Source organism: Erythrolamprus reginae, chromosome 2 (assembly GCF_031021105.1).
Source record: "Erythrolamprus reginae isolate rEryReg1 chromosome 2, rEryReg1.hap1, whole genome shotgun sequence".
Taxonomy (NCBI): Eukaryota; Metazoa; Chordata; class Lepidosauria; order Squamata; family Dipsadidae; genus Erythrolamprus; species Erythrolamprus reginae.
The window spans coordinates 157,088,695-157,111,883 of NC_091951.1; the positions used below are offsets into that span (position 1 = coordinate 157,088,695).

The 23,189-nt window shown below is 47.2% G+C and overlaps 2 protein-coding genes across 3 annotated transcripts in view; both read right to left on the reverse strand.

Moving 5' to 3' along the window:
- The window catches only part of USP36 (ubiquitin specific peptidase 36), a 43,564-nt gene extending 35,624 nt beyond the window's left edge, over positions 1 to 7,940 (reverse strand). Inside the window, exons 1-3 of one of the 2 annotated variants that reach the window (XM_070740151.1) lie at positions 7,809 to 7,940; positions 1,371 to 1,676; positions 1,064 to 1,279 (exon numbers count right to left, since the gene is read on the reverse strand). In XM_070740151.1, the coding sequence (XP_070596252.1) occupies positions 1,064 to 1,279; positions 1,371 to 1,623 (469 nt within the window). In that variant the 5' untranslated portion in view covers positions 1,624 to 1,676; positions 7,809 to 7,940. Of the gene's footprint in view, positions 1 to 1,063; positions 1,280 to 1,370; positions 1,677 to 7,481; positions 7,783 to 7,808 lie in introns of those variants that run through there. The other variant, XM_070740152.1, reaches the window with a different exon arrangement.
- A 5,181-nt stretch (positions 7,941 to 13,121) lies between these two features.
- The window catches only part of TIMP2 (TIMP metallopeptidase inhibitor 2), a 56,782-nt gene continuing 46,714 nt past the window's right edge, over positions 13,122 to 23,189 (reverse strand). The window contains exons 4-5 of the mRNA XM_070740157.1: positions 22,203 to 22,327; positions 13,122 to 15,666 (exon numbers count right to left, since the gene is read on the reverse strand). Coding sequence (XP_070596258.1) covers positions 15,469 to 15,666; positions 22,203 to 22,327 — 323 coding nt within the window. The 3' untranslated portion in view covers positions 13,122 to 15,468. The remainder of the gene's footprint in view (positions 15,667 to 22,202; positions 22,328 to 23,189) is intronic.

A 23,189-nucleotide genomic window follows, 5' to 3' on the forward strand; every position in this document is an offset into this window, starting at 1 on the left:
CTGTGGCGAGGGGGACGTTTACCCAGGTTCGCCTGGTGCACCAGTTGCGGCCCTATCTGGCTAGGGAGTCCTTGCTCACAGTCACTCATGCTCTTATCACCTTGAGGTTCGACTACTGCAATGCTCTCTACATGGGGCTACCTTTGAAGAGTGTTCGGAAACTTCAAATCATGCAGAATGCAGCCGTGCGAGCGGTCATGGGTCTTCCTAGATATACCCATGTCTCTCCAACACTCCGCAGACTGTACTGGTTGCCGATTGGTTTCCAGACACAATTCAAAGTGTTGGTAATGACCTACAAAGCCCTACATGGCATCGGACCAGATTAATTACAGGACTGCCTTCTGCCGCATAAATCCCAGCGGCTGGTTAGGTCCCACAGAGTTGGCCTTCTCCAGATCTCATCAACCAGACAATGTCATTTGGCAGGGCCTAGGGGAAGAGCCTTCTCTGTGGGAGCCCCAACCCTCTAGAGTCAGCTCCTCCCAGAGATTCGTACTGCCCCCACCCTCCTCGCCTTCCGCAAGAGTCTTAAGACTCGCCTATGTCGCCAGGCCTGGGGCCATTAGATCTTGCCCCCCTGACCAATAAATGTGATGCATGGTGTGATTGGATTGTCTGATTGAGTAATATATAGGGTTTTTAGCTTTAGTTTTTTAATGTATTAGATTTGTTTTGTACGCTTTGTATATATTTATTCTGTGAGCCGCCCCGAGTTTTCAGAGAAGGGCGGCATACAAATCTAATAAACAACAACAATAATAATAATGGGGATGAGAAAGAAGCAGCTTACCAGAAGGAACCCTGAATCCATCCGATCCCTTTCAATTCCCTCAACACACACCAAAAGACATACACCAACAATGTTGTGCACATGTTCCCTCTAAATGCCTCCTTCCCTGGGCTACGCCATAACCTTATATTTTTTAGAACTCCATCCTTCATGGGCCTTTTAAAATGAAACAGATTGTTCCTACAGCCTTTGCTCTAAGGAGAAAAGAGATATGAACCAGTGGGCACATACAGCACTGCAAAACACACACAAACTCAGCCACACACTTACAGTTGCGGCTGTGCTCCTTGGAAAGAAGATAATTGGCTAGAGGTGGGGTGTACGTCAAACACTGTAGAGTTGAGTTGAGGAAGCAGGTGTTGCCCAGGTTGTGGAGACCGGCTCCAACACGGTACACCCGCTCCCATTTTAGAGAGAGTCGCTCCAGAGGGAAGAGGACCTTTTGGGGAGCAGGCACCCCATCACTTCCCGACACATGCTCATTACCTGTCGGAAGGAAAACAAGAGAAGTCAGCAACTCAAAAACAAATTAAGAACTCACTCTCCAAAAGACAAGCACCAGAAACGAGGAAGGCACCTTGTTTTCGTATGGGTCCCTCTTCAGAGTTCTTGTGCCGACTGCAGTTTTCTGTCCTTGGGTTCAACAAAACGTACTTGCTCTTGAGGGTCTCCAGCTGGTAGGAGAAGTTTTTGGAGGCTGGTTCAAACTCGATCTTTTGCAGTAAAATCTTCTTGGCAGAAGCAGCCAACAGTTTACCCAGGTCAACATCGTCAGCAGAGTCTTTGCGCCCAGGCTTTAGGGCTTCTTTTAATTTGTCCACTATCGGCATGGTGCGTCACTTGGTAAAGGCAACAACCACCATCCTAGCAAGGCAACTTCACTCTGCAAAAAAATAATAATATTCCACCTCAAAATCAAATGCCTCCAGCTCAGCCCTCTTTTCTCTGTGCTATGGTAAAATCCACCCTTAAATATGTTATTGAGAAAAGTGAACACAAGAACAAGGGGACACAATCTGAAGTTAGTTGGGGGAAAGATCAAAAGCAACATGAGAAAATATTATTTTACTGAAAGAGTAGTAGATCCTTGGAACAAACTTCCAGCAGACGTGGTTGGTAAATCCACAGTAACTGAATTTAAACATGCCTGGGATAAACATATATCCATCCTAAGATAAAATACAGAAAATAATATAAGGGCAGACTAGATGGATCATGAGGTCTTTTTCTGCCGTCAGTCTTCTATGTTTCTGTGTTTCTATGAGACAATCAGATAGTCTTTACTTTTTCACTTCTACCTCTATCTTGCTTCCCGTGTCTCTCATCTTCCTATGCTGAATAGGGATTATAAGGACATGGCAGGTACCTTTTAAAATTGCCATGAACTTTATGATCCTTTAGAAATCATGATCAACATCAATTTGGTTTCCACAACACAGATTCTGTTAAAAATCTAAAACCAATCTATCTTTAGATTAATTATCAAATCTGTATAAACGGTCAGGTAAATTCAAAGCACATCTGTAATTCAGATTTTCCAATCGTAAGCTTTCAAATAGAAATACATAGCAATAAATATTTACCATCTTTCCCTGAAAATAAAATCCTGCCTTATATTTTTTTTGAACCCTGAAATAAGCGCTCGGCCTTATTGCCATGCATTCAAAAGCCGATTGGGCTTATTATCAGGGAATGTCTTATTTTAGGGAAAACAGGATACTATCTATTAAAATACAGGAATAAAATTCCCATGAAATACACTTTTTTTGAAAGGTAGGATAGAAGAAAAACTTTTCATCTTTCTGAAAACCTTAAATTACCTACATTGTTAAATCCAACAGAGGATTAGATTATATAATAGTTTTGCTGCATATGAGGGCTCTAGATGTACTTTCATGTTGCTTTGCAACTAACTGAAAATTAACTTGTAAATGGTGCATTTCTGTTTTTTGAAATGACTGTGCTCTGGAACATGCAATTCACATTATAGCCTTTAATGAGGTGTGAAATTTGCTTAGTCTTTAGACAGACAAATTAGCAGCCATAGCAAGAAATATAAATAACATAAATAAATTAAAAAGGCTCGCACTATTATCTGACCATTTCCTGGATTGCCTTGAAGTTTGATTGGCAATAGTTTTACTTGCCATTAAGAAACCCCAAGAGTCCCTACTCATAGATTAAAACATGCTGCCAGGTTAAATAGACGAATCCTTCTTATAAATACAACAGGCCTTGCTGAAGGAAAAAAATCATTTAGTGCTCTATTTTTGAGGGGGTTTGCATCTTGTGTCTCTTTTTTGGGGAACCAGGTATTTAACACCCCCTTCTCTCTCTCTCTCTCTCTCTCTCTCTGTGTAAGTGGATGTATACACGGCATGCTATCACACACACATTATAGTGTACAGTGTTCCCTCGATTTCCGCGGGGGATGCGTTCCGAGACCGCCCGCGAAAGTCGAATTTCCACAAAGTAGAGATGCGGAAGTAAATACACCATTTTTGGCTATGGACAGTATCACAAGCCTTCCCTTAACACTTTAAACTCCTAAATTACCATTTCCCATTCCCTTAACAACCATTTACTCACCATTATTACTGGTACTCACCATTGAATAAGACACTTAGTGATCCTGATATTTATAAACATAATTATTTATTAACAATAATTATTTTTTTGTTATTTATTTGCAAAAAATATTAGTTTGCCGATGACATATGACGTCATTGGGTGGGAAAAACCGTGGTATAGGAAAAAAACCGCAAAGTATTTTTTAATTAATATTTTTTGAAAAACCGTGGTGTAGGCTATTCGCGAAGTTCGAACCCGCAAAAATCGAGGGAACACTGTACTATTATCTGAACATGAGCACTTCCTTAAAATAAACAGCAACAGGAGAGTTTCCTCAGTCTACCTTGCTTCAAATTTGCCACCCACATTTTTCCCCATTCTCCCACTGGCACATAGAAGTACAGGGTGCACCCCAAAAGTAATGCAATTGAATTTCCCGTGCCGCTCTTGGGGGCGGAGTGGGATCGAAGCACTTGGAGTAAGTGGGGGGGATGCTAAGCTTTGCCGCGAAACCGGTGTCAGTGTTTTCCAAGCTGTGGAAGCGGCAGGACGTCAGTTATTGTAAACCTCTGCGCGCCGACCGTGTCACGAAAAAAATGGAATCAGAAATTTAAAGTGAACTTTTGCAACGTATAGAAACTGAACCTGATTATTTGGACGTCATCACTGGTGATGAAACCTGGGTTTTTGAATACGACCCAGAAACAAAACGCCAAAGCTCTGAATGGCACACTGACCAGTCCCTCAAGCCCAAAAAGGCAAGAATGAGCAAATCAAAAGTGAAAACAATGCTCATTGTCTTTTTTGACAGCAAAGGAGTGGTCCATAAGGAGTTTGTTCCTCGAGGACAGACAGTTAACGCTGCCTACTACGTGGATGGGCTGGAAAGACTCCAAAAAAGGGTCATCAGGACGAGAAAAGCCAACTCCACTACCTGGCAACTCCATCAGAATGCGCCTTGCCACAACGCACGAGTCTGCAAGTTCCTGGACAAATACCAGATGCCAACATTGCTCCACCCCCCCCCCCCTATAATCCTGATGTTGCCCCAGCAGACTTCTTTTTGTTCCCTCAGATTAAGGCAGCCCTGAAAGGAACCCGTTTTTCATCCATAGAAAAGATCCAATCAGCCGTGACAAAGACCTTGCGAGAGGTTCCCGAAGACACCTTCCAGGGTGCGTACCGGTCATGGCAGAGTCACTGGAAAAAAAGTGTAGAGGCCCAAGGACAGTACTTCGAAAAATTTAACTGTTTGTGCAAATCCATTCAGTAAATTACTTTAAAAAATAATAATAATTGCAGTACTTTTGGAACGCACCCTGTATCACACTTATCTAACAAAACAGTCTCCCACACCTGGGATCTTCTTAGATGCTCTGGATTACATCCCATTATTTTCTGGCTAGTGGGCAATTAAGTACAGCATAGCTGGAGGGCACCAGGTGTCATATGCAAAACAAATCTCACCCACGTGGCAGCCAAGGGCACACAAAGATACAGATGCTAAGGAAACGGCATGGGAAATTGGAGGGGGGGTGGGGAAGGGCAGAGCTGCAGGCGCATTCTTGCACCTGAGAGCATGTCAGGAGAACTGAATCATCGGGGGAGAAGAAAATGTCACGGGGTGGCCTGGAAGCGAGCTTCTCCAGCGCAGCCTCACAAAGCTAATTCTACCCGAGATGAAAGAGGGATGATAGTTAATAATAATACGGTAATTTATTAGATTTGTAGGCCGCCCCTCTCCAGAGACTCGGAGCAGCTCACAACAATAATAAAGTGTACAAATCCAATACTTAAAGAACAATTAAAAACCATTAATCATTAAAATAATCACACAACCCAATGATGGTATGAATGGATCAAAAATAGATAGAAAATATGAAAATATAAAGTGTGAGTGGTTATAAAAATAATGAACATACAGTACCAGTATGACAGTATTATAGGATGAAGGCAGCAACTATAAATATGGTGAATTTTTTACTGTTATATGAGAAGAGAGACTAAAATCTCTTAGAGAATAGAGATCCTATTCTTTTTAATATGTTTGTGAGTGACATAGGGGAAGGTTTGCCTATTTGCCGATGAGTCTAAAGTGTGCAATAGGGTTGATATTCCTGGAGGCGTCTGTAATAGGGTAAATGATTTAGCTTTACTAGATAAATAGTCAAAGCAATGGAAACTGCAGTTTAATGTTTCCAAATGTAAAATAATACACTTGGGGAAAAGGAATCCTCAATCTGAGTATTGTATTGGCAGTCCTGTGTTAGCAAAAACTTCAGAAGAGAAGCATTTAGGGGTAGTGATTTCTGACAGTCTCAAAATGGGTGAGCAGTGGTCGGGTGGTAGGAAAAGAAAGTAGGATTCTTGGCTGCATAGCTAGAGGTATAACAAGCAGGAAGAGGGAGATTATGATCCCGCTATATAGAGCGCTGGTGAGACCACATTTGGAATACTGTGTTCAGTTCTGGAGACCTCACCTACAAAAAGATATTGACAAAATTGAACAGGTCCAAAGACGGGCTACAAGGCACTGTCCTTCAGTGGTTCTCCTCCTACCTCTCCGGTCGGTCGCAGTCGGTGTTAGTGGGGGGTCAGAGGTCAACCTCTAGGTCTCTCCCTTGTGGGGTGCCTCAGGGGTCGGTCCTCTCCCCCCCTGCTATTTAATATCTATATGAAACCGCTGGGCAAGATCATCCAAGGGCATGGGGTGAGGTATCATCAGTATGCTGATGATACCCAGCTGTACATCTCCACCCCATGTCCAGTCAACGAAGCAGTGGAAGTGATGTGCTGGTGCCTGGAGGCTGTTAGGGTCTAGATGGGTGTCAACAGGCTCAAACTTCACCCTGATAAGATGGAGTGGCTGTGGGTTTTGCCTCCCAAGGACAATTCCATCTGTCCATCCATCACCCTGGGGGGGGATTACTGACCCCCTCAGAGAGGGTCTGCCACTTGGGTGTCCTCGATCCACAGCTAACATTAGAGAACCATCTTTAGGCTGTGGCGAGGAGGGCGTTTGCCCAGGTTTACCTGGTGCACCAGTTGCAGCCCTACCTGGACCGGGACTCACTGCTCACAGTCACTCATGCCCTCATCACTTCGAGGTTCGACTACTGTAATGCTCTCTACATGGGGCTACCTTTGAAGAGTGTTCGGAAACTTCAGATCGTGCAGAATGCAGCTGCGAGAACAATCATGGGCTTCCCCAGGTATGTCCATGTCACACCAACACTCTGCAGTCTGCATTGGTTGCCGATCAGTTTCCGGTCACAATTCAAAGTGTTGGTTATGACCTATAAAGCCCTTCATGGCATCAGGCCAGAATATCTCCAGGACCGCCTTCTGCCGCACGAATCCCAGCGACCGATTAGGTCCCACAGAGTTGGCCTTCTCCAGGTCCCATTGACGAAACGTAATCTGGCAGGACCCAGGGGAAGAGCCTTCTCTATGGCGGCCCCAACCCTCTGGAATCAACTCCCCCTGGAGATCAGGACTGCCCCCACCCTCCTTGCCTTTCGCAAACTCCTTAAAACCCACCTCTGCCGTCAGGCATGGGGAAATTGACTCCCCAGTACCTTTCTCATTTTATGTATGCTTTGTCTGGGACTGTTTTTATATTAAGGGTTTTAAATTGTTTTTAATCATTGGATTTGTACTCTGTTTTGTTGTTATGAGCCAGTCCCAATCTCCGGAGAGGGGCGGCATACAAATCTAATAAATAATAATAATAACAACAACAACAACAGGCCAAAACCCAGCCCAGCGGTTCAGCAAAAGGCATTCTTGCAAGGAATCAGCAGAAACGTCCCGGTTCTAAGAGAGGAATGCGTCGTCTAACTCTAACCTGCCGATCTGTTTAAAACGAAACAAGACAAGAAGGGATTCAACTCTTTCCTCCTCTCGCCTTCCCCACCTCCCTTCCTTTTGCAAAGAGCGCGCGCGCATTAGACCCATCAGCCACAGCAGAGTCTGGGGTAAGCTACGGCGTGGTCCCCTTTCCTCCCACCCCCGATTCAGACATGCTGCCCCCCCCTCCGCCTAGCTGAGGTTAATCCGGCGTCCCCCGCAAAGCAAAATCGACAATGCGCTCCGGCGTTCGCGCAAGGGCACCTACACGCGCCGCCTTCCGGGGAGATGGTCAGGCAGGGCCTGGGCTCACGGCGGAGGAGGAGGCTCCTTCTCGGCTTGCGGGCCCGATTCCCCGGGCACGCCACGAGGATTCGAACAGAGGTCGCTCCCCCCCTCCCCCCAGCCCCAGGGACCATCAACCCCAGCAGCCACGGCCGAACAAGGGCTGCACAGGAATATCCACCATGCCGAGAAGGGGCAGGAGGGAAGCGGGGGAAAGAGTCACGGCAAGCCCAGCCTAGTCCGCGAGCAAGCCGACACGCAGCGACCCAAGCCGCCTCCGTCGCACCGGCCCGCGCTGCCCCTCACTCACCATCCAGAGCAATCCCCGCGCTCCTACACAGCGTGCGCGCGTACACAACACGTGTCCAGACGCAGCGCAAAGGAAAGGCGAGAGCGCAGCTGCTAGGCCGCGAAGCCCAGGCCTAATCCGCCTCCTGACGGGGCGGGGAAAGGAAAGCCAAGCCTGCCCTGACGCAAAGCAAGCACGTCAGATGCCCCTTAGCACGTTTCCGGGAGGCAGCGCCGCCTGGCTGAGTCGTCTTTGGCCCAAGCGAGCCAGCCAGCCGCGAAGCGAGGGCTTTGCTGTGGGTAGGCGGCAGAGGCCGCTGTGCCGCTCGACTCCTCGCTTGGCTGCTCTCCGGAATAAAAGTTGCCGCTTGGGCGACTCCCTTGAGCGGCTCTGCCACGGCCTGCTCGAAGCAGGGCAATTTGCCACAGAACAAACTCGCTTGCGGGACCAGCAGCGGTACATTAATATCGAAGAAATAAGCTGCAATAGCGGGATACACTCCAAGGCCAGGGAGGTATTAATACCACTCTATAAGGCCCTGGTCAGATCACACCTGGACTACTGCACTCAGTTCTGGTCAATACCCTTCAAAAGAGACATAGAAACTGGAATGCAAGGTTTAAAAGATTAATAATCAATATGTTTATCTCTTTTTTCAAAATTGGAAACTAGATTTTCTCGCTTTTTTGAAGTCTTTTTTTTCCTATTCTTTTTCAAGTTCTTCTGTAAAATGTTTATTTCCTTTCTTATTTTTTCTTTCATAAAATGTACATTTTGTGTAAAATGTACATTATGCCGCAACGAGTCTTCGGAGAGGGGCGGCATACAAGTCTAATAAATTATTATTATTATGTCAATACAACACAGCAAACGAGATCACTATGCTGGGTTTCGTATTTCATCACCAGTTGGGCGCTTCCCAAGCACCTAGGGCTGAGTGATGTAGCGGCGAATTATGTTTGCCGATCCCAGTAAAGCATCCTTTTGCAATTGACAGATGGAGACTTTGTCAATTCCAATGGTTTTCAAATGTCCGCTGAGATCCTTTGGCACTGCGCCCATCGTGCCAAGTACCACTGGGACCACTCACTGGCTTATGCCAGAGACGTTGCAGCTCGATTTTTAGATCTTCGTATTTCACTAATTTCTCTAGCTGCTTCTCCTCAATTCTGTCCCCTGGGATTGCAATGTCGATGATCCATACTTTCTTTTTCTCCACGGTCAGGATGTCTGGTATGTTATGCTTCAGAATTCGGTCAGTCTGAAGTGGGAAGTCCCGAATTCTGAAGCATAATACACCAGACATCCTGATTGTGGAGAAAAAGAAAGTATGGATCATCGACATCACAATCCCAGGGGACAGCAGAATTGAGAATTATTATTATTATTATTATTATTATTATTATTATTTACAGCGAACGTAGACTAAAATGTTTTCAATTTGATGTAAAATGTTTTAGACTAAGATGTTTTCAATTTGTCATAAAATCATATAAAACCCTGCATGTGCTTCTGACGAGAATCGGGATGTAGATCATCTTGGACATATGTATTTTTCTTTTATGTTTGTGTGTTTTTATATGTCTGTTTCGTTTTAAATAAAAAAAATTAAAGAAATTTTTAGAAAGAAACTGGAGAAGGTGCAGAAAAGAGCAACCAAAATGAATAGGGGACTAGAAATCAAGACTTATGACGAGAGGTTGCTAGAACTGGACATGGATAACCTAGAGAAAAGAAGGGCCAGGGGGGACATGATAGCAGTATTGAGGGGTTGCCACAGAGAGGAGGGGGTCACACTATTTTCCAGGGCACCAGAGGGCCAGATGAGGAACAACGGTTGGAAGCTGACCAAGGAGAGACTCAACCTGAAAATAAGGAAGAACTTCCTGACAGTCAGTGTAATCAACCTGCCAGCAGAGGTTGTGTACTCCCAAACTCTTGACATATTCAAGAAGAAATTGGACTGTCATCTGGCTGGGGTGCTGTAGGATTTCCTGCTTAAGCAGGGGGTAGGACTTGATGACCTGCAGGGTCCCTTTCAACTTTAATAATAAATAAGTGGAACACGGATAGTCCTTGACTTACGACCGCAATCGAGACCATAGTTTCTGTTGCGAAGTGAAATCCTCGTTAAGTGAATTTTGTCTCATTTTACGACCTTTCTTGCCACAGTTGTTAAGTGAATCACTGCTGTTGTTGGTGACATGGTTGTTAAACGAATCCTGCTTCCCCATTGACTTTGCTTGTTAGGTGGTCATGAAAGTTGATCACTGGATCCTGGGACACTGCATCTGTCGTCAACAGGAGTCAGTTGCTGAACGTCTGAATTTTGATCACATGATCTTAGGGATACTGCAAGGGTCATAAGTGTGGAAAATGGTTATAAGTCACTTTTTTCCAGTGCCATTGTAACTTTGAACAGTCATTAAATGAACTGCTACTAGTCGAGGATTACTGCAGGACCCTGGTTCCCAACATGAGGCCTACACCCCATGGGGGGGGGATTTGATTTTTAATGGGGGCAATTGGAACCTTGTTTAAACCAAGTTAATGGCCTTTTAGGCTTCTTCCACATGAGTAGGAGTTCACTTTTTGAATAATAATTATATGTGGGGGAGGGAGGCATCAGGATTTTAGAGATGCTTAGGTGGAGCATGGGCAAAAAAAGGTTGGGAATCACTGCTGTAGAATCATTAAAGATGCCAAAGGAGGAACAAAATGAAATGTGAATGACAATTTTTTAAAAAAAAAATATTTTAAACAATTAAATTGAATTGTCCCGCAGTAATTTGGCCATGGCAAGTTGATCACAGTGAGTTGTCTCATTCAGCTCTTGAGCACCACTGAAAATGAAGAGGGGGAGGTAGGACACTCCCAAGAAGGCTTTGGGTCCAGAAGCCTGGGTCCTGGACAGAACCAATCAAGGCTCCTACCGTGACCCAATTTAAGTGACCGCACATAGCAGTGCTCAGAGGATCCATCATCAGGATTTTATACAACACAAGATGGATGGTTGTCCTTTGAAGCCAAATTTATTATTTGTGTAGTTTTATTCCCAGATACCTAAATTGGGAGAGCTGAGGAGGTGGGGCTATGCTAAATCGGCTTCTAAATTAGTACAGTGGTACCTCTACTTAAGAACCCCTCTACTTAAGAACTTTTCTAAATAAGAACTGGGTGTTCAAGATTTTTTTGCCTCTTAAGAACCATTTTCTACTTAAGAACCCGAGCCTAGAAAAATTTCCCAGGAAATTTCAGAGCGGCACAAAAGCCCGGCCAGTTTTCTGCCATTCCCCCTTTAATCCTGGCCATCTCCAGCTTTTCTGGGCTGCCAGAGGAGCCTTTCAGTGGCGCTTAAGGAGGCCTTGGTAGTCCATAGCGAACGGAAGGAGGCGCGTGCTCTTCCTCACCACCTCAGAGTCCCTCTTTATTTTTTAAGCGTTAAAGTTTTGGATTATTTTTTTATTCCTCTCATCTCACATTCTTCCTTCGGCACCGACTGTCCTCCTCTTCCTCCTCAAATTCCAAGCTTTTATTTCTTTCCTAATGGGTTTGCACGCATTATTTGCTTTTACATTGATACCTATGGGAAAAATTGCTTCTACCGTGTTTCCCCGAAAGTTTTATTATTAATTTCTTTTAATAAAAAAGAAGGGATTTTTTTTCTTATTTATTTATTTATACATACATGCATACATACATACATACATACTTCTATGCCACCCAGTCCCAAGGGGACTGCCGCTCAGACACAATACTTTTCCGCCCACACTGGAAAAAAATTAGAGGGAACATTGCTTAAGAACCTGGTTACAGAACGAATTAAGTTCTTAAGTAGAGGTACCACTGTACTGGATAAGTTATTTAGAGATGTGAATAGCAGTCATGAACCATCAACCCCTTCTACCGATCCAGTGGTTTCTTCTAATTCTAAGATAGGAATGTCAAATTCAAGGCCTGTGGGTCGCATCTGGGCCGCAGGGTGCTTACAGCTGTTTGCCATGGGGCTGGCCTGGAAAGAAGCAAAGCTCCATTTTTTCTGGCAGAGGGCTCTAAAAACAAAACAAAAGAAACGTTTCCCCTTTTGTATTTGAGCGGGCAAGAAGGGACAGGAAACGAGAAGAGAAAGAGGAAAGACAAAAAGAAAAAGAAGGAAAGATGGGAAGAGAACAAGAAAGGAAAAATAAGGAAAGTAGGAAAGGAAGGAAGGAGGGTAGATTGTGAGAATGTTTCAGGGATGTCCTGCCATAGTGCCCCAACATGAGATGTTGAGCTGGCCATGCCAACAATGGCCACAGCTGACAACACCACCCACCTGGCCCTCTGAGATGAAACACAGCCCTCAATGAAATTGAGTTAGGGACTCCAATCCTAACCCTGCCGTAAGATATGTAGAGAGCTTCAATTGGAATTGTGCATAGTTAGTTAGGGGTATTGTATCTGAGCTGCAAGAATTCGAATGATTGCTACACAATAAGTGAAACAAAAATTATATTGGAGTGGGGTATGCCTTTTAGTCTTGACTACTGGCCACTGGACATGTCTGAGCAATTAATTGGCAAGATTTCAGAAGTGATTTGCCCTTACATCTTTCCAACGGCAGAGGAAGCGTGACTGGCTCACTCACCTAACTAGCTTCATAGCTAAGACAGGCCTAGGACTTATGGTTTCCCAGTTCCTAGTCTGGAGCCCTAACCACTAAACCAAATTGGCTCTGTTTGGAAATAGGGCACTTTATATTGCACTGGTTTTAAGTTATTCCAGGAGGAATAAGCAGAATTCCCGAGATCCTTTTTGTAATTTTGCAGTCCTGCTAAACTGAGGGAAGAGTGTGTGTTATATACTGCTCAAAAAAAAAATAAAGGGAACACTCAACACATCCTAGATCTGAATGAATGAAATATTCTCTTGAATCCTTTGTTCTGTACAAAGTTGAAGGTGGACAGTTTGATTTCACAGAAGTTTGATTTACTTGGAGTTATAGTGTTGTTTAAGTGTTTTTTGAACAGTATATATACAGTATGGAGCCTGATGTACTATTAAACAGTATTGCTGGATTTATTAATTGCTATCACTCAGATAATTGGCAACTCCAATTTTGGATTGGGAAGGGAACATCAAGAACATGAGAGAAATACTGAAAATAGACGGGAGGGGGAAATTTAAAGCCACTGATGCTGGGGCTATAGAGAGGGAATGGGGTCCTTCACTGATTTTCCTGCATTCTTCCATTCAAATGTTCTGAACTATTAAGTGGTTAAGAGGCCTTGCAGGAATTTTGGCCACCCCTCAGCAGAAACAAAGTGCGTACCACCCAAAAAGAGCCTGTTTCCATTTTCTTTGATAATACTGTTTATTGTCCGGAGACTCAAGTGTCCACATACGAATTATACAAAGCGTCAGAGACATGCACAGTCTGCTTGTCTATTCAGCAACTTTCATGTGTTCCCAGCACAAGAAAATCTCAGCTTTCAGAATCCAACAACAACAAAAACAACCCACCCCATATTATTCTACCCACCAAACAATCTTCCCACCCCAGCTGCTCCCCAAAAAGCTTTAAATTACGGCTGCAAGTTAATTTATTTTTTCATACTCACTAAGCAAAGATTTGAAAATAATGTAAACTTTATTTATTTATTTTTAAATATTTTCAAATTGCTGGCATGGAGGGGAAACTATTCTGTTGTGGGTGCTTCAGGGAAAGTTATGCATGACACTAAAACCCACAGCTATAAATTAAGCCAATTGAGGTGTCTTTTTTATTGTTTTTCCATAAATAGGTCTTTTGCAGGGGTTGCTTTCAACCGCTACTTAAATGGCCAATTTAGTTTGCTTGCTAGCAGGCTGGGAGCTGCAGTTTGGCTAGCAAGAAGCAGTCATATGTTGCTGCCACCCTCCAATCTCTGTAAAAAACTTACACATGCTGCAGGAGAAACCAGAGGAGAAGACCGGAACAGAATACTGCTTCCACTGGCATCCCGCAATAAGGGAAGGAACATGGTCCTCCATACATTTTGACATTCTTCCCCACTGTATGTTACAAGCTTCCAACGCAGAACCCCTTTACAAAGTAATAAGTGCAAATCTAACCGCTAAAGGACATAAAAAAAAACATAATAGAGGAATGATACAACTGATTGCTGAAACAAACTGAAAAAAATTAAAAATCAAAAAGTATCAACAGAGAGAAAGAAGGTAAATGTCACATAGGATATAACCGTACAGGAAGTAAAACAGGAGTCTTATACTGGACTGAACAGATTTTTTTTTTCCTTTTTCTTGTTTTAAAAATATATTGAAATCAACAGACTGGCCCAGTATGACATCTTTAAATTCTACCTTGATGAACAGCATGAAAAGGCCACAGGGGGCAGGCCTGGCTAAGAATAAGTGAGAGTATCCTTCAGATCTAGGTCTGAGAATCCCAAGGTGGGGGTCACACAGGTTGGGGAAATCCAGGAAAGAAAGGGGAAGATCAGAAGAGGGAATGAAAGGACTGGACTGAACAATACTCCTTTTTCAGACAACGGAGGGTTTTGTCATTGACCCAAAGGAGCATTTATAATCACAGTTTAATAATAAATGTGTGTGCATCACTGGCCAGCTCTCCTAATCACATATTTGAGAAGACCACATGTTTGCCTTCTGCAGAATTCTTTGTTGCAATAATTAGTTTCCCCATTCAGCAGGTCGTAGGGCTTGGAGCTGTGTCGGTCTCATTAAAAATCATTCTGTGCCAAGAACTTTAGAGGATCAGGAGGAAGGTGACAAGTCTACAAGTTCCAAAATCCTAATAGAAATAGCAAACCTAAGAGACTCTGACATCAGAATTACACTAATGGCACAAATACGAAAAAGGTGGTGGATCAAGAATATGGAGTACGTCCATATCCTGAAATACTTTTTTAAAAACTGAAATTTGATCATTCCAGATGCAAAGCTAAAAGTTGCATGTATCTCCCATGTCTTCCAAGCTATATATATATTAACTTTGTAACATAATTAACGTACCCACCCCCAATTTTTGCCCCTGAAAGAGGATACAGTCTCTCTCAGATAGTCAATTTTCAAAGAGTCGCTTAGTCCTTGGAAGATAACACCACTCTTCTCTTTGCCAGTGCAAAAGGATGCCCTGGACTGATGGCATCACCACTTTTCATGGAGCCTAAAATGCTTGTTAAGTGTCAGCCCACCACATGTGTTTCTTTATATGTGTCTAAGAGAAAGGAATGACTCTAAAGAAGTAAGTGTAGAATAATTTCGTAGGTGGAAAGAGGAGGGGTTTTGACTCAGGCAAAAGGTGGGAGAGTGGGAAAGGGAGGGTTTGCGAGTTTTCTTCCCAAGGAGGGATGTCTCTCAAGACAGTAAGAACCTGGTAGGCCTGCTACCCAGAATCAGAGACAACACCTCTCGGCCAATCGTACTGTTGATGCTGCCTTCCTCCATTATACCTTGGCTGAAATCCATAGAGTAAGAAGACACTCCCTGGAGCAGCACAGGGGAAGAAGCAGAAGAAACAATAGCTTACGAATGGCCTCAGCATCCCTTTCCTTAGCACTCTCCGCCCACCACTATTGGCCTGCCCGTAAGATTTTGTTTTCATGCTGTTTCCAGGAAGTGATGTCAAATGTGGACCGATCTAATTCCTTGCAAGCCATGCTGCCGGTGCCAAAGGAACTCAAGGATCCTCGATGTCAAGGAACTCCTGCTTAGGGGGAGCCACTCCGCGGTACCACGCACAGGAACCATCGCTCCGCTTGATGCAGGCATAGTGTTTTGCCTGCCGCCCGTTGATGTTCTTCTCCGTCACCCAGTCAGTCCACAGACACTCGTCCTGAGCAGAGACATAGCAGGGGATGGAGGGGCAGCGGGAAATCTGCAGAGAGAGAGAAAAAATACTAATAGCTTCATGATTTCTGAGCATTACAAGTGAAGATCTGATTGACCCTGCTGGCATTACATTCAGGTCCCAGGTATTGCAGCATTTTGGATCAAATATCCGATCAATTTGACATAAAGTCTGCTTTAGCATGCAAGACTATCAGCAAGACAATACCATCAGTATGGAATCATGTGCATTTTAAAGATTTACATTGGTTACCATTAGGCTTCTGGGTCCAATTTGAAGTGTTTTAAAGCCCCAAATAATGCAACCTTGGACAGGGTGCTGGATCAGAGTAGAACACTTCCTAGATCTCATTCAACTACAGTGATACCTCGTCTTACGAACCCCTCGTCATATGAACTTTTCAAGATACGAACCCGGGGTTTTTTTTGCCTTCCCCCCCTCTTTTTCCAAAGTATTTTCACCTTATGAACCCAAGCCGCCACCGCCGCTGGGATGCCTCGCCTCCGGACTTCCGTTGCCAGCAAAGCGCCTGTTTTTGCGCTGCTGGGATTCCCCTGAGGCTCCCCTCCATGGGACACCTCTGGACTTCCGTGTTTTTGCGATGCTGCAGGGGAATCCTAGCAGGGGAATCCCAGCAGGGGAATCCCAGCAGCGAAATCACAGCATCGCAAAAACACGGAAGTCCGGAAGTGGGGTTTCGAGGACATCTGTGTTTTTGTGATGCTGTGATTTTGCTGAGGCTCCCCTCGCTGGGAAACCCCACCTCCGGACTTCCGTTGCCAGCAAAGTGCCCATTTTTGCGCTGCTGGATTTCCCCTGCTGGGATTCCCCTGCAGCATCGCAAAAACATGGAAGTCCGGAGGTGGGGTATCCCATGGAGGGGAGCCTCAGGGGAACCCCAGCAGCGCAAAACGGGCGCTTTGGCTAGCAAAAGGGGTGAGTTTTGGGGTTGCACGCGTTAATCGCTTTTCCACTGATTCCTATGGGAACCATTGTTTTGTCTTACGAACTTTTCACCTTACAAACCTCGTCCCGGAACTAATTAAGTTCGTAAGACAAGGTATCACTGTATAAGAATCTACAAGGAACTCTGCCTAGTCGTCTGTGCATCATTCACCAGCAGTAGTCCAGGCAGCCCTACCTGTTTGCAATTCTGGAAGCAAGTTAAATCTGTTTCATGTTGGCCTGCCTTCTGAATTAAGATTCTGATTTTGCTACTAATCACCATGGCCTTTTTGTTTTTGTTTTGAGGCTGTATATCACCCAGATCCTTGGGGATTGGGGTAGGTTAATTTGTCGACTGAATAAATACTTTACTCTGCCAGTGCCTCCAAGAAAGCAAACTAAAGAGCAAATAGGAACCATGGACTAAAAGAACAAGCATCTTCTGTTCCTCACAGGTGGTCCAAAGTTGAAGGGGTTCAGGCCAGGTTACAAGTTGAAGAAGGCACTGACCACACTCACGGATGACCTGTGGCAAGAGCAAGGTGAGTGTCATAGTCCCCTCTAAGCTGAGCAGTGAGCAATCGCTCACTTAAAAATCATCATCAACTCAGAGTTTTCCAAACCTGCCCAGAAGCCGAGAGGGAAAGAGTGAGAGGGAAGGAGAGAGAGAGGAAGAGAGGAAGAGAGAGAAACAGATAGAAAAAAGAGAGGAAGGAAAAGAGAAAGAAAAAGAATGGGAGTAAGGAAGAGAGAAAGAAAATCAAAATCTAGTTTGAAACTAGCTCAACTATTTAAGTGGCATTTTGATATTGATAGAGTTGCCCTATTATGAGCTCACTGTTATAGACACACAGTACAGTAGTCCCTCGATTATCGCGAGGGTTCCGTTCCAGGACCCCTTGCGATAATCGAAATTTCGCGATATAGCGGTGCGGAAGTAAAAACACCATCTGCGCATGCGTGCCACTTTTCCATGGTGTTTTTACTTCCGCACCGCCAGCCCGCTGCCCGCCACTTGTCCGCTGCCCGCCCGCTCACCTCGCCAGCAAGAGGGGAAGACCCATGAAAGATTCCTTGGGCCGCCTAGCAGCTGATCTGCTCGGCAGCGCAGCAGCAGCCTGCGCTGCCGAGCAGATCAGCTGCTAGGCGGCCCAAGGAACCTTCCATGGGTCTTCCCCCTCTTGCTTGTGAGGGCGCTTCAACGTTTCCGGACGGCAAGCTCGGACTCTTTCTTTTTCCCTCAGAGGACGCTTATGACAGGCGGCTGAGGCTTCGAGTGTGTCCCCTTCCACCGCCAAGGTCTCCCAGGAGTCCACACCCCCTTTTAAGGCGCCCGCAGATCAAGCGCTCTAGCCAGGCCCGGGCGCACGCCCCCTCTTCCCGCTTCGGTGGGCCTGCCCGGCGCGGGGGTCTCTTCCCCCTCATGGACACTCTTCGTGCCTGGCTTCCTTCTCTCTCCTCCCTTCCCCCCGCTTTCCTCCGGGCGTGTTGGAGAAGAGGGTCTTCTTCCGCTCTTATTGTCTTGGGTGGGCGGGAGGCAGGAGCTGCAGAAAGGGAAACTTTTTTGTTTTCCTTCGCTCCGCCACCCAAGAGAGCGGAGAGGCAGCGGGGGCGCAAGGAAGAAGAAGCGGTGGTGGCGGCGGCTTCCTTCGGGGGCAACGCCAGCAAGAGGGAAGATGACGCGCGGGCGGCACAGGGGGGGGAGGCAAAGCTCTGCGGCTCCAGCCACTTTCAGCCAAGCCTCCCCGGCCACGGAGCCAGGGAAGCCGAGCCGGGCGTGGAACATCGGCGCAGGAGGCAGGACACGATCGGGCGACCGGAGCAGCAGCGCCGCCGCCGTCACGCCCGGCTCGGCTTCCCTGGCTGCGTGGCCGGGGAGGCTTGGCTGAAAGTGGCTGGAGCCGCAGAGCTTTGCCTCCCCCCCCCCTGTGCCGCCCGCGCGTCATCTTCCCTCTTGCTGGCGTTGCCCCCGAAGGAAGCCGCCGCCACCACCGCTTCTTCTTCCTTGCGCCCCCGCTGCCTCTCCGCTCTCTTGGGTGGCGGAGCGAAGGAAAACAAAAAGTTTCCCTTTCTGCAGCTCCTGCCTCCCGCCCACCCAAGACAATAAGAGCGGAAGAAGACCCTCTTCTCCAACACGCCCGGAGGAAAGCGGGGGGAAGGGAGGAGAGGTCTTCCCCCTCTTGCTGGCGTGCGTGGGCGGTGGGGAAGACCCATGGGAGATTCCTTGGGCCGCCTAGCAGCTGAGGGTCTTCCCCACCGCCCACGCACGCCAGCAAGAGGGACACTCTTCGTGCCTGGCTTCCTTCTCTCTCCTCCCTTCCCCCCGCTTTCCTCGGGGCGTGTTGGAGAAGAGGGTCTTCTTCCGCTCTTATTGTCTTGGGTGGGCGGGAGGCAGGAGCTGCAGAAAGGGAAACTTTTTGTTTTCCTTCGCTCCGCCACCCAAGAGAGCGGAGAGGCAGCGGGGGCGCAAGGAAGAAGAAGCGGTGGTGGCGGCGGCTTCCTTCGGGGGCAACGCCAGCAAGAGGGAAGATGACGCGCGGGCGGCACAGGGGGGGGGGAGGCAAAGCTCTGCGGCTCCAGCCACTTTCAGCCAAGCCTCCCCGGCCACGGAGCCAGGGAAGCCGAGCCGGGCGTGGAACATCGGCGCAGGAGGCAGGACACGATCGGGCGACCGGAGCAGCAGCGCCGCCGCCGTCACGCCCGGCTCGGCTTCCCTGGCTGCGTGGCCGGGGAGGCTTGGCTGAAAGTGGCTGGAGCCGCAGAGCTTTGCCTCCCCCCCCCCTGTGCCGCCCGCGCGTCATCTTCCCTCTTGCTGGCGTTGCCCCCGAAGGAAGCCGCCGCCACCACCGCTTCTTCTTCCTTGCGCCCCCGCTGCCTCTCCGCTCTCTTCGCTCCGCCACCCAAGAGAGCGGAGAGGCAGCGGGGGCGCAAGGAAGAAGAAGCGGTGGTGGCGGCGGCTTCCTTGGGGGCAACGCCAGCAAGAGGGTCTTCCCCCTCTTGCTGGCGTGCGTGGGCGGTGGGGAAGACCCATGGGAGATTCCTTGGGCCGCCTAGCAGCTGAGGGTCTTCCCCACCGCCCACGCACGCCAGCAAGAGGGCGAAGACCCTCTTGCTGGCGTTGCCCCCGAAGGAAGCCGCCGCCGCCACGCCCGGCTCGGCTTCCCTGGCTCCTTGGCCGGGTGGGCTCGGCCGAAAGGGGCTGGAACTGCAGAGCCGAAGGGTGGCCTTTTTGTCTGGGAGGGAAGATGACGCGCGGGCGGCACAGGGGGGGGGGGAGGCAAAGCTCTGCGGCTCCAGCCACTTTCAGCCAAGCCTCCCCGGCCACGGAGCCAGGGAAGCCGAGCCGGGCGTGGAACATCGGCGCAGGAGGCAGGACACGATCGGGCGACCGGAGCAGCAGCGCCGCCGCCGTCACGCCCGGCTCGGCTTCCCTGGCTGCTTGGCGGGGGGGGGGGGGGAGGCTTGGCCGAAAGGGGCTGTACCCGCAGAGCTTTGCCTCCCACCCCTCGCCCCTGTGCTGCCGGCGCGTCATCTTCCCTCCCAGACTCCCCCGGCAAAGTGACGTGGAGGAATGGAAAGCTGAAACCGGGCGGTTTGAGTTTCCCATTCCTTCAAGTCACTTCGCCGCTGCTCTCCTGGCTAAACTGTGTGGCAGGAGACAGGCTTTGAGTTTTTGGCTGGGGGGGAGAAGTAGAACCTTCCTAACTCCCCCCCCCCACCAGCCAGAAGGAGCGGCGAAGTGACGTGGAGGAATGGAAAGCTGAAACTGGGCGGTTTGAGTTTCCCATTCCTCCAAGTCACTTTGCCGCTCCTCTCCTGGCTAAACCGGCGGCAGGAGACAGGGTTGGGGGGGGGTACTGGGAAGCCCCCCAGGCCGACTGCCACCTTTTCAAACAGCCGCGCCCTTCCCAGCTGAGTCCTGAAGCCAAGCGCCTTTGGAACTTCTGCGCTTGGCTTCAGGACTCAGCTGGGAAGCGGCACGGGTGTTTTAAAAGGTCTCCCCCGGCATGGGGGGCTTCCTAGCACCCCCCCAAACCCGGGTTGGGGGTTCGGGGGGGTGCTAGGAAGCCTCCCATGCCGGCGGGAAGACCCAGGGAAGGTTCCTTTGGCCGCCTAGCAGCTGATCTGCCCGGCGGTAATGCAAACTCCACCATCTACGCATGCGTGCAGATGGTGGTGTTACTTCCGGGTAGAAAACTCGCGATATAGCGTTTCGCGAAGCTCGAGATCGCGAAACTCGAGGGATCACTGTACAGTATTTTATTTTGAAATTCTCTGAGGCAAAACAGGGTGGGTTTTTTATTTGTTTGTTTGTTTGTTTGTTTGTTTATTTATTTATTTATTATTTCTGTGCCGCCCAGTCCCAAAGGGACTGCCACTCAGACACTATACTTTTCCGCCCACCCCCCAAAAAAATTAGAGGGAACACTGGTGAGTGTAATGTGACTATCCTCACTCTTCTTCACCTATTTATTTATTTGTTTTATTTTTTTTTGTATTTCTATGCCGCCCAACTCCCGAAGGACTTTGGGTGGCTTACAACAGGATATAAAATATATTTTAAAACATCATAAAAGACTAAGATTAAAAACAGTTAAAAACATCACATACATACATAAATATCATTCAAAGCCGGACCTCGTAAAATTGCGAGATCAAATGCCCAAACCTGCTGGAAAAGCCAGGTCATCAATGCTTTCCAGAAAGCCAATAGAGTGGGGGCAATCAGGATCTCAGGGGGTAGTTGGTTGCAGAGAGCCAGAGCAGCCACAGAGAAGGCCCTTCCCTGCAGGCCCGCCAGCCGACACTGTTTGGCTGATGGGACCTGGAGGAGACCAGCTCTGTGGGAACTTACCGGTCACTGGGAACTATGAGGTAGAAGGTGGTCTCGAAGATAACCTGACCCTGACCCATGTAGGGCTTTAAAGGTAATAGCTAACATCTTGAATTGAGCCCAGAGACCAATAAGGAGCCAATTGGTAATAACCAATTGTGAAGGATTGGTGTAATGTAAGTGTACCTAGGTGGTGCACCCACAACCACTTGCACGGCTGCATTCTGGACCAATTGTAGTCTTTGAACACTCTTCAGGGGCAACCCCATGTAGATTGTGCTGCAATAATCCAACCATGAGGTGATAAGGGTATGAGTGACTGTGCAGAGAACCTCCTGATCCAAGTAGGGTTGCAATTAGTGCACCAGACGAATCTGTGCAAAGGTCCCAAATTCATCCCATATAATAGGACTAAGACCTGCCCCTGTCATCTCGGTCGGAATTGCCCAATCGGAGTCCAGGTCCATCTAAATCTGAATTATTTTATCCAACAGAAACTGAGCAAACTCCTCAGCTCTACACTGCAGGGGCTCCTCCATTCCCCCTACACTAAGGAGGGAACGACTCACCCTAAATAGGGCAGCTTGGTGAGAATCAACAGATGCAATAAGTGCGGAGAAATGTGAGCATTTTGACACCCATATCGCCACTAAATAAGTCCTAATAAAGGCTCTTAAAAGGGTTCGGCCAGACTTGAAGTTACTGGTCCTCCAGCATCACTCTAGACGTCTCTTCTGGAGCTTCATCAAAAATAAAAAAAATAAGTAAATAAATTTGGATTTACCTTGCATTCACAGCCCATCTGATACCGCTGGTTGAGACTCTTCTTTTGGGTGGCACTGAGGGAATCCCAAGGAACGATGAAGTCACAAAGGGTGATGTGCATCCTGCCATTACCCTCAGATTTCCCTGAGATAACAAAGCAATTATGAATAGCAGCCTGCAATCCAGAGGTCATTTTCCTGATTATTTCCACAGTTAATTTATGCAGTGGTCACCATCTTAATTTGATTGGGAAACCTAAATTGTAAATGAGAGCTAAAACAAACGTTGATTCGTAAGTAATTGCACTCTCCTGACACAACTTCCAATCAATTGGGGGAGTGAGGCTAGTAGCTGGTAGGCACCACTGGAAATTTCCAGATCACACTTTAGAGTCATAAAATGGCTGCTCTTATGGAGAAACCGAATATTCACAAAATGGCTGCCATATTGGGCATCACCTATTGTAAAAGTAAATTGGCAAATCAACCAATCCCTGCTATTCTAGTCTTGCCTCCCCACCTAACTGCAGTCCCTAACAATCAGACACTTTTTCTTATAAGTCTTGTTAAAAGATACAGGATCAACATATAGTTGCGGAAATCACGAACTGGAAAGCTCAGGTTGTGATGTGTAGTATGCTCATTTCACATTCATTTTTTTGAAAAATGCAATAAAAACAATAGATATATTCTATTCTATATTAAGCTACACATGAAATACAGTGGTACCTCATCTTACGAACGCCTCTTCTAATGAACTTTTCAAGATACAAACCCGGTGTTTAATTTTTTTTGCCTCTTCTTCCGAACTATTTTCACCTTACGAACCCAAGCAGCTGCTGCTGGGATGAAGGGGTTTATTTTTTTCCCCTTTTTTGAAGAAAGAAAAGGGAGGGGCTGCTTGGAGTAGGAAACATTTTGCAGAGAACAGCGTGCTTGCAAAGCAACTGAAAGGGTGTCTTTTTAAGAAAGAAAAGGGAGGGGTGCCCCCCTTGCCTTTCTTCCTT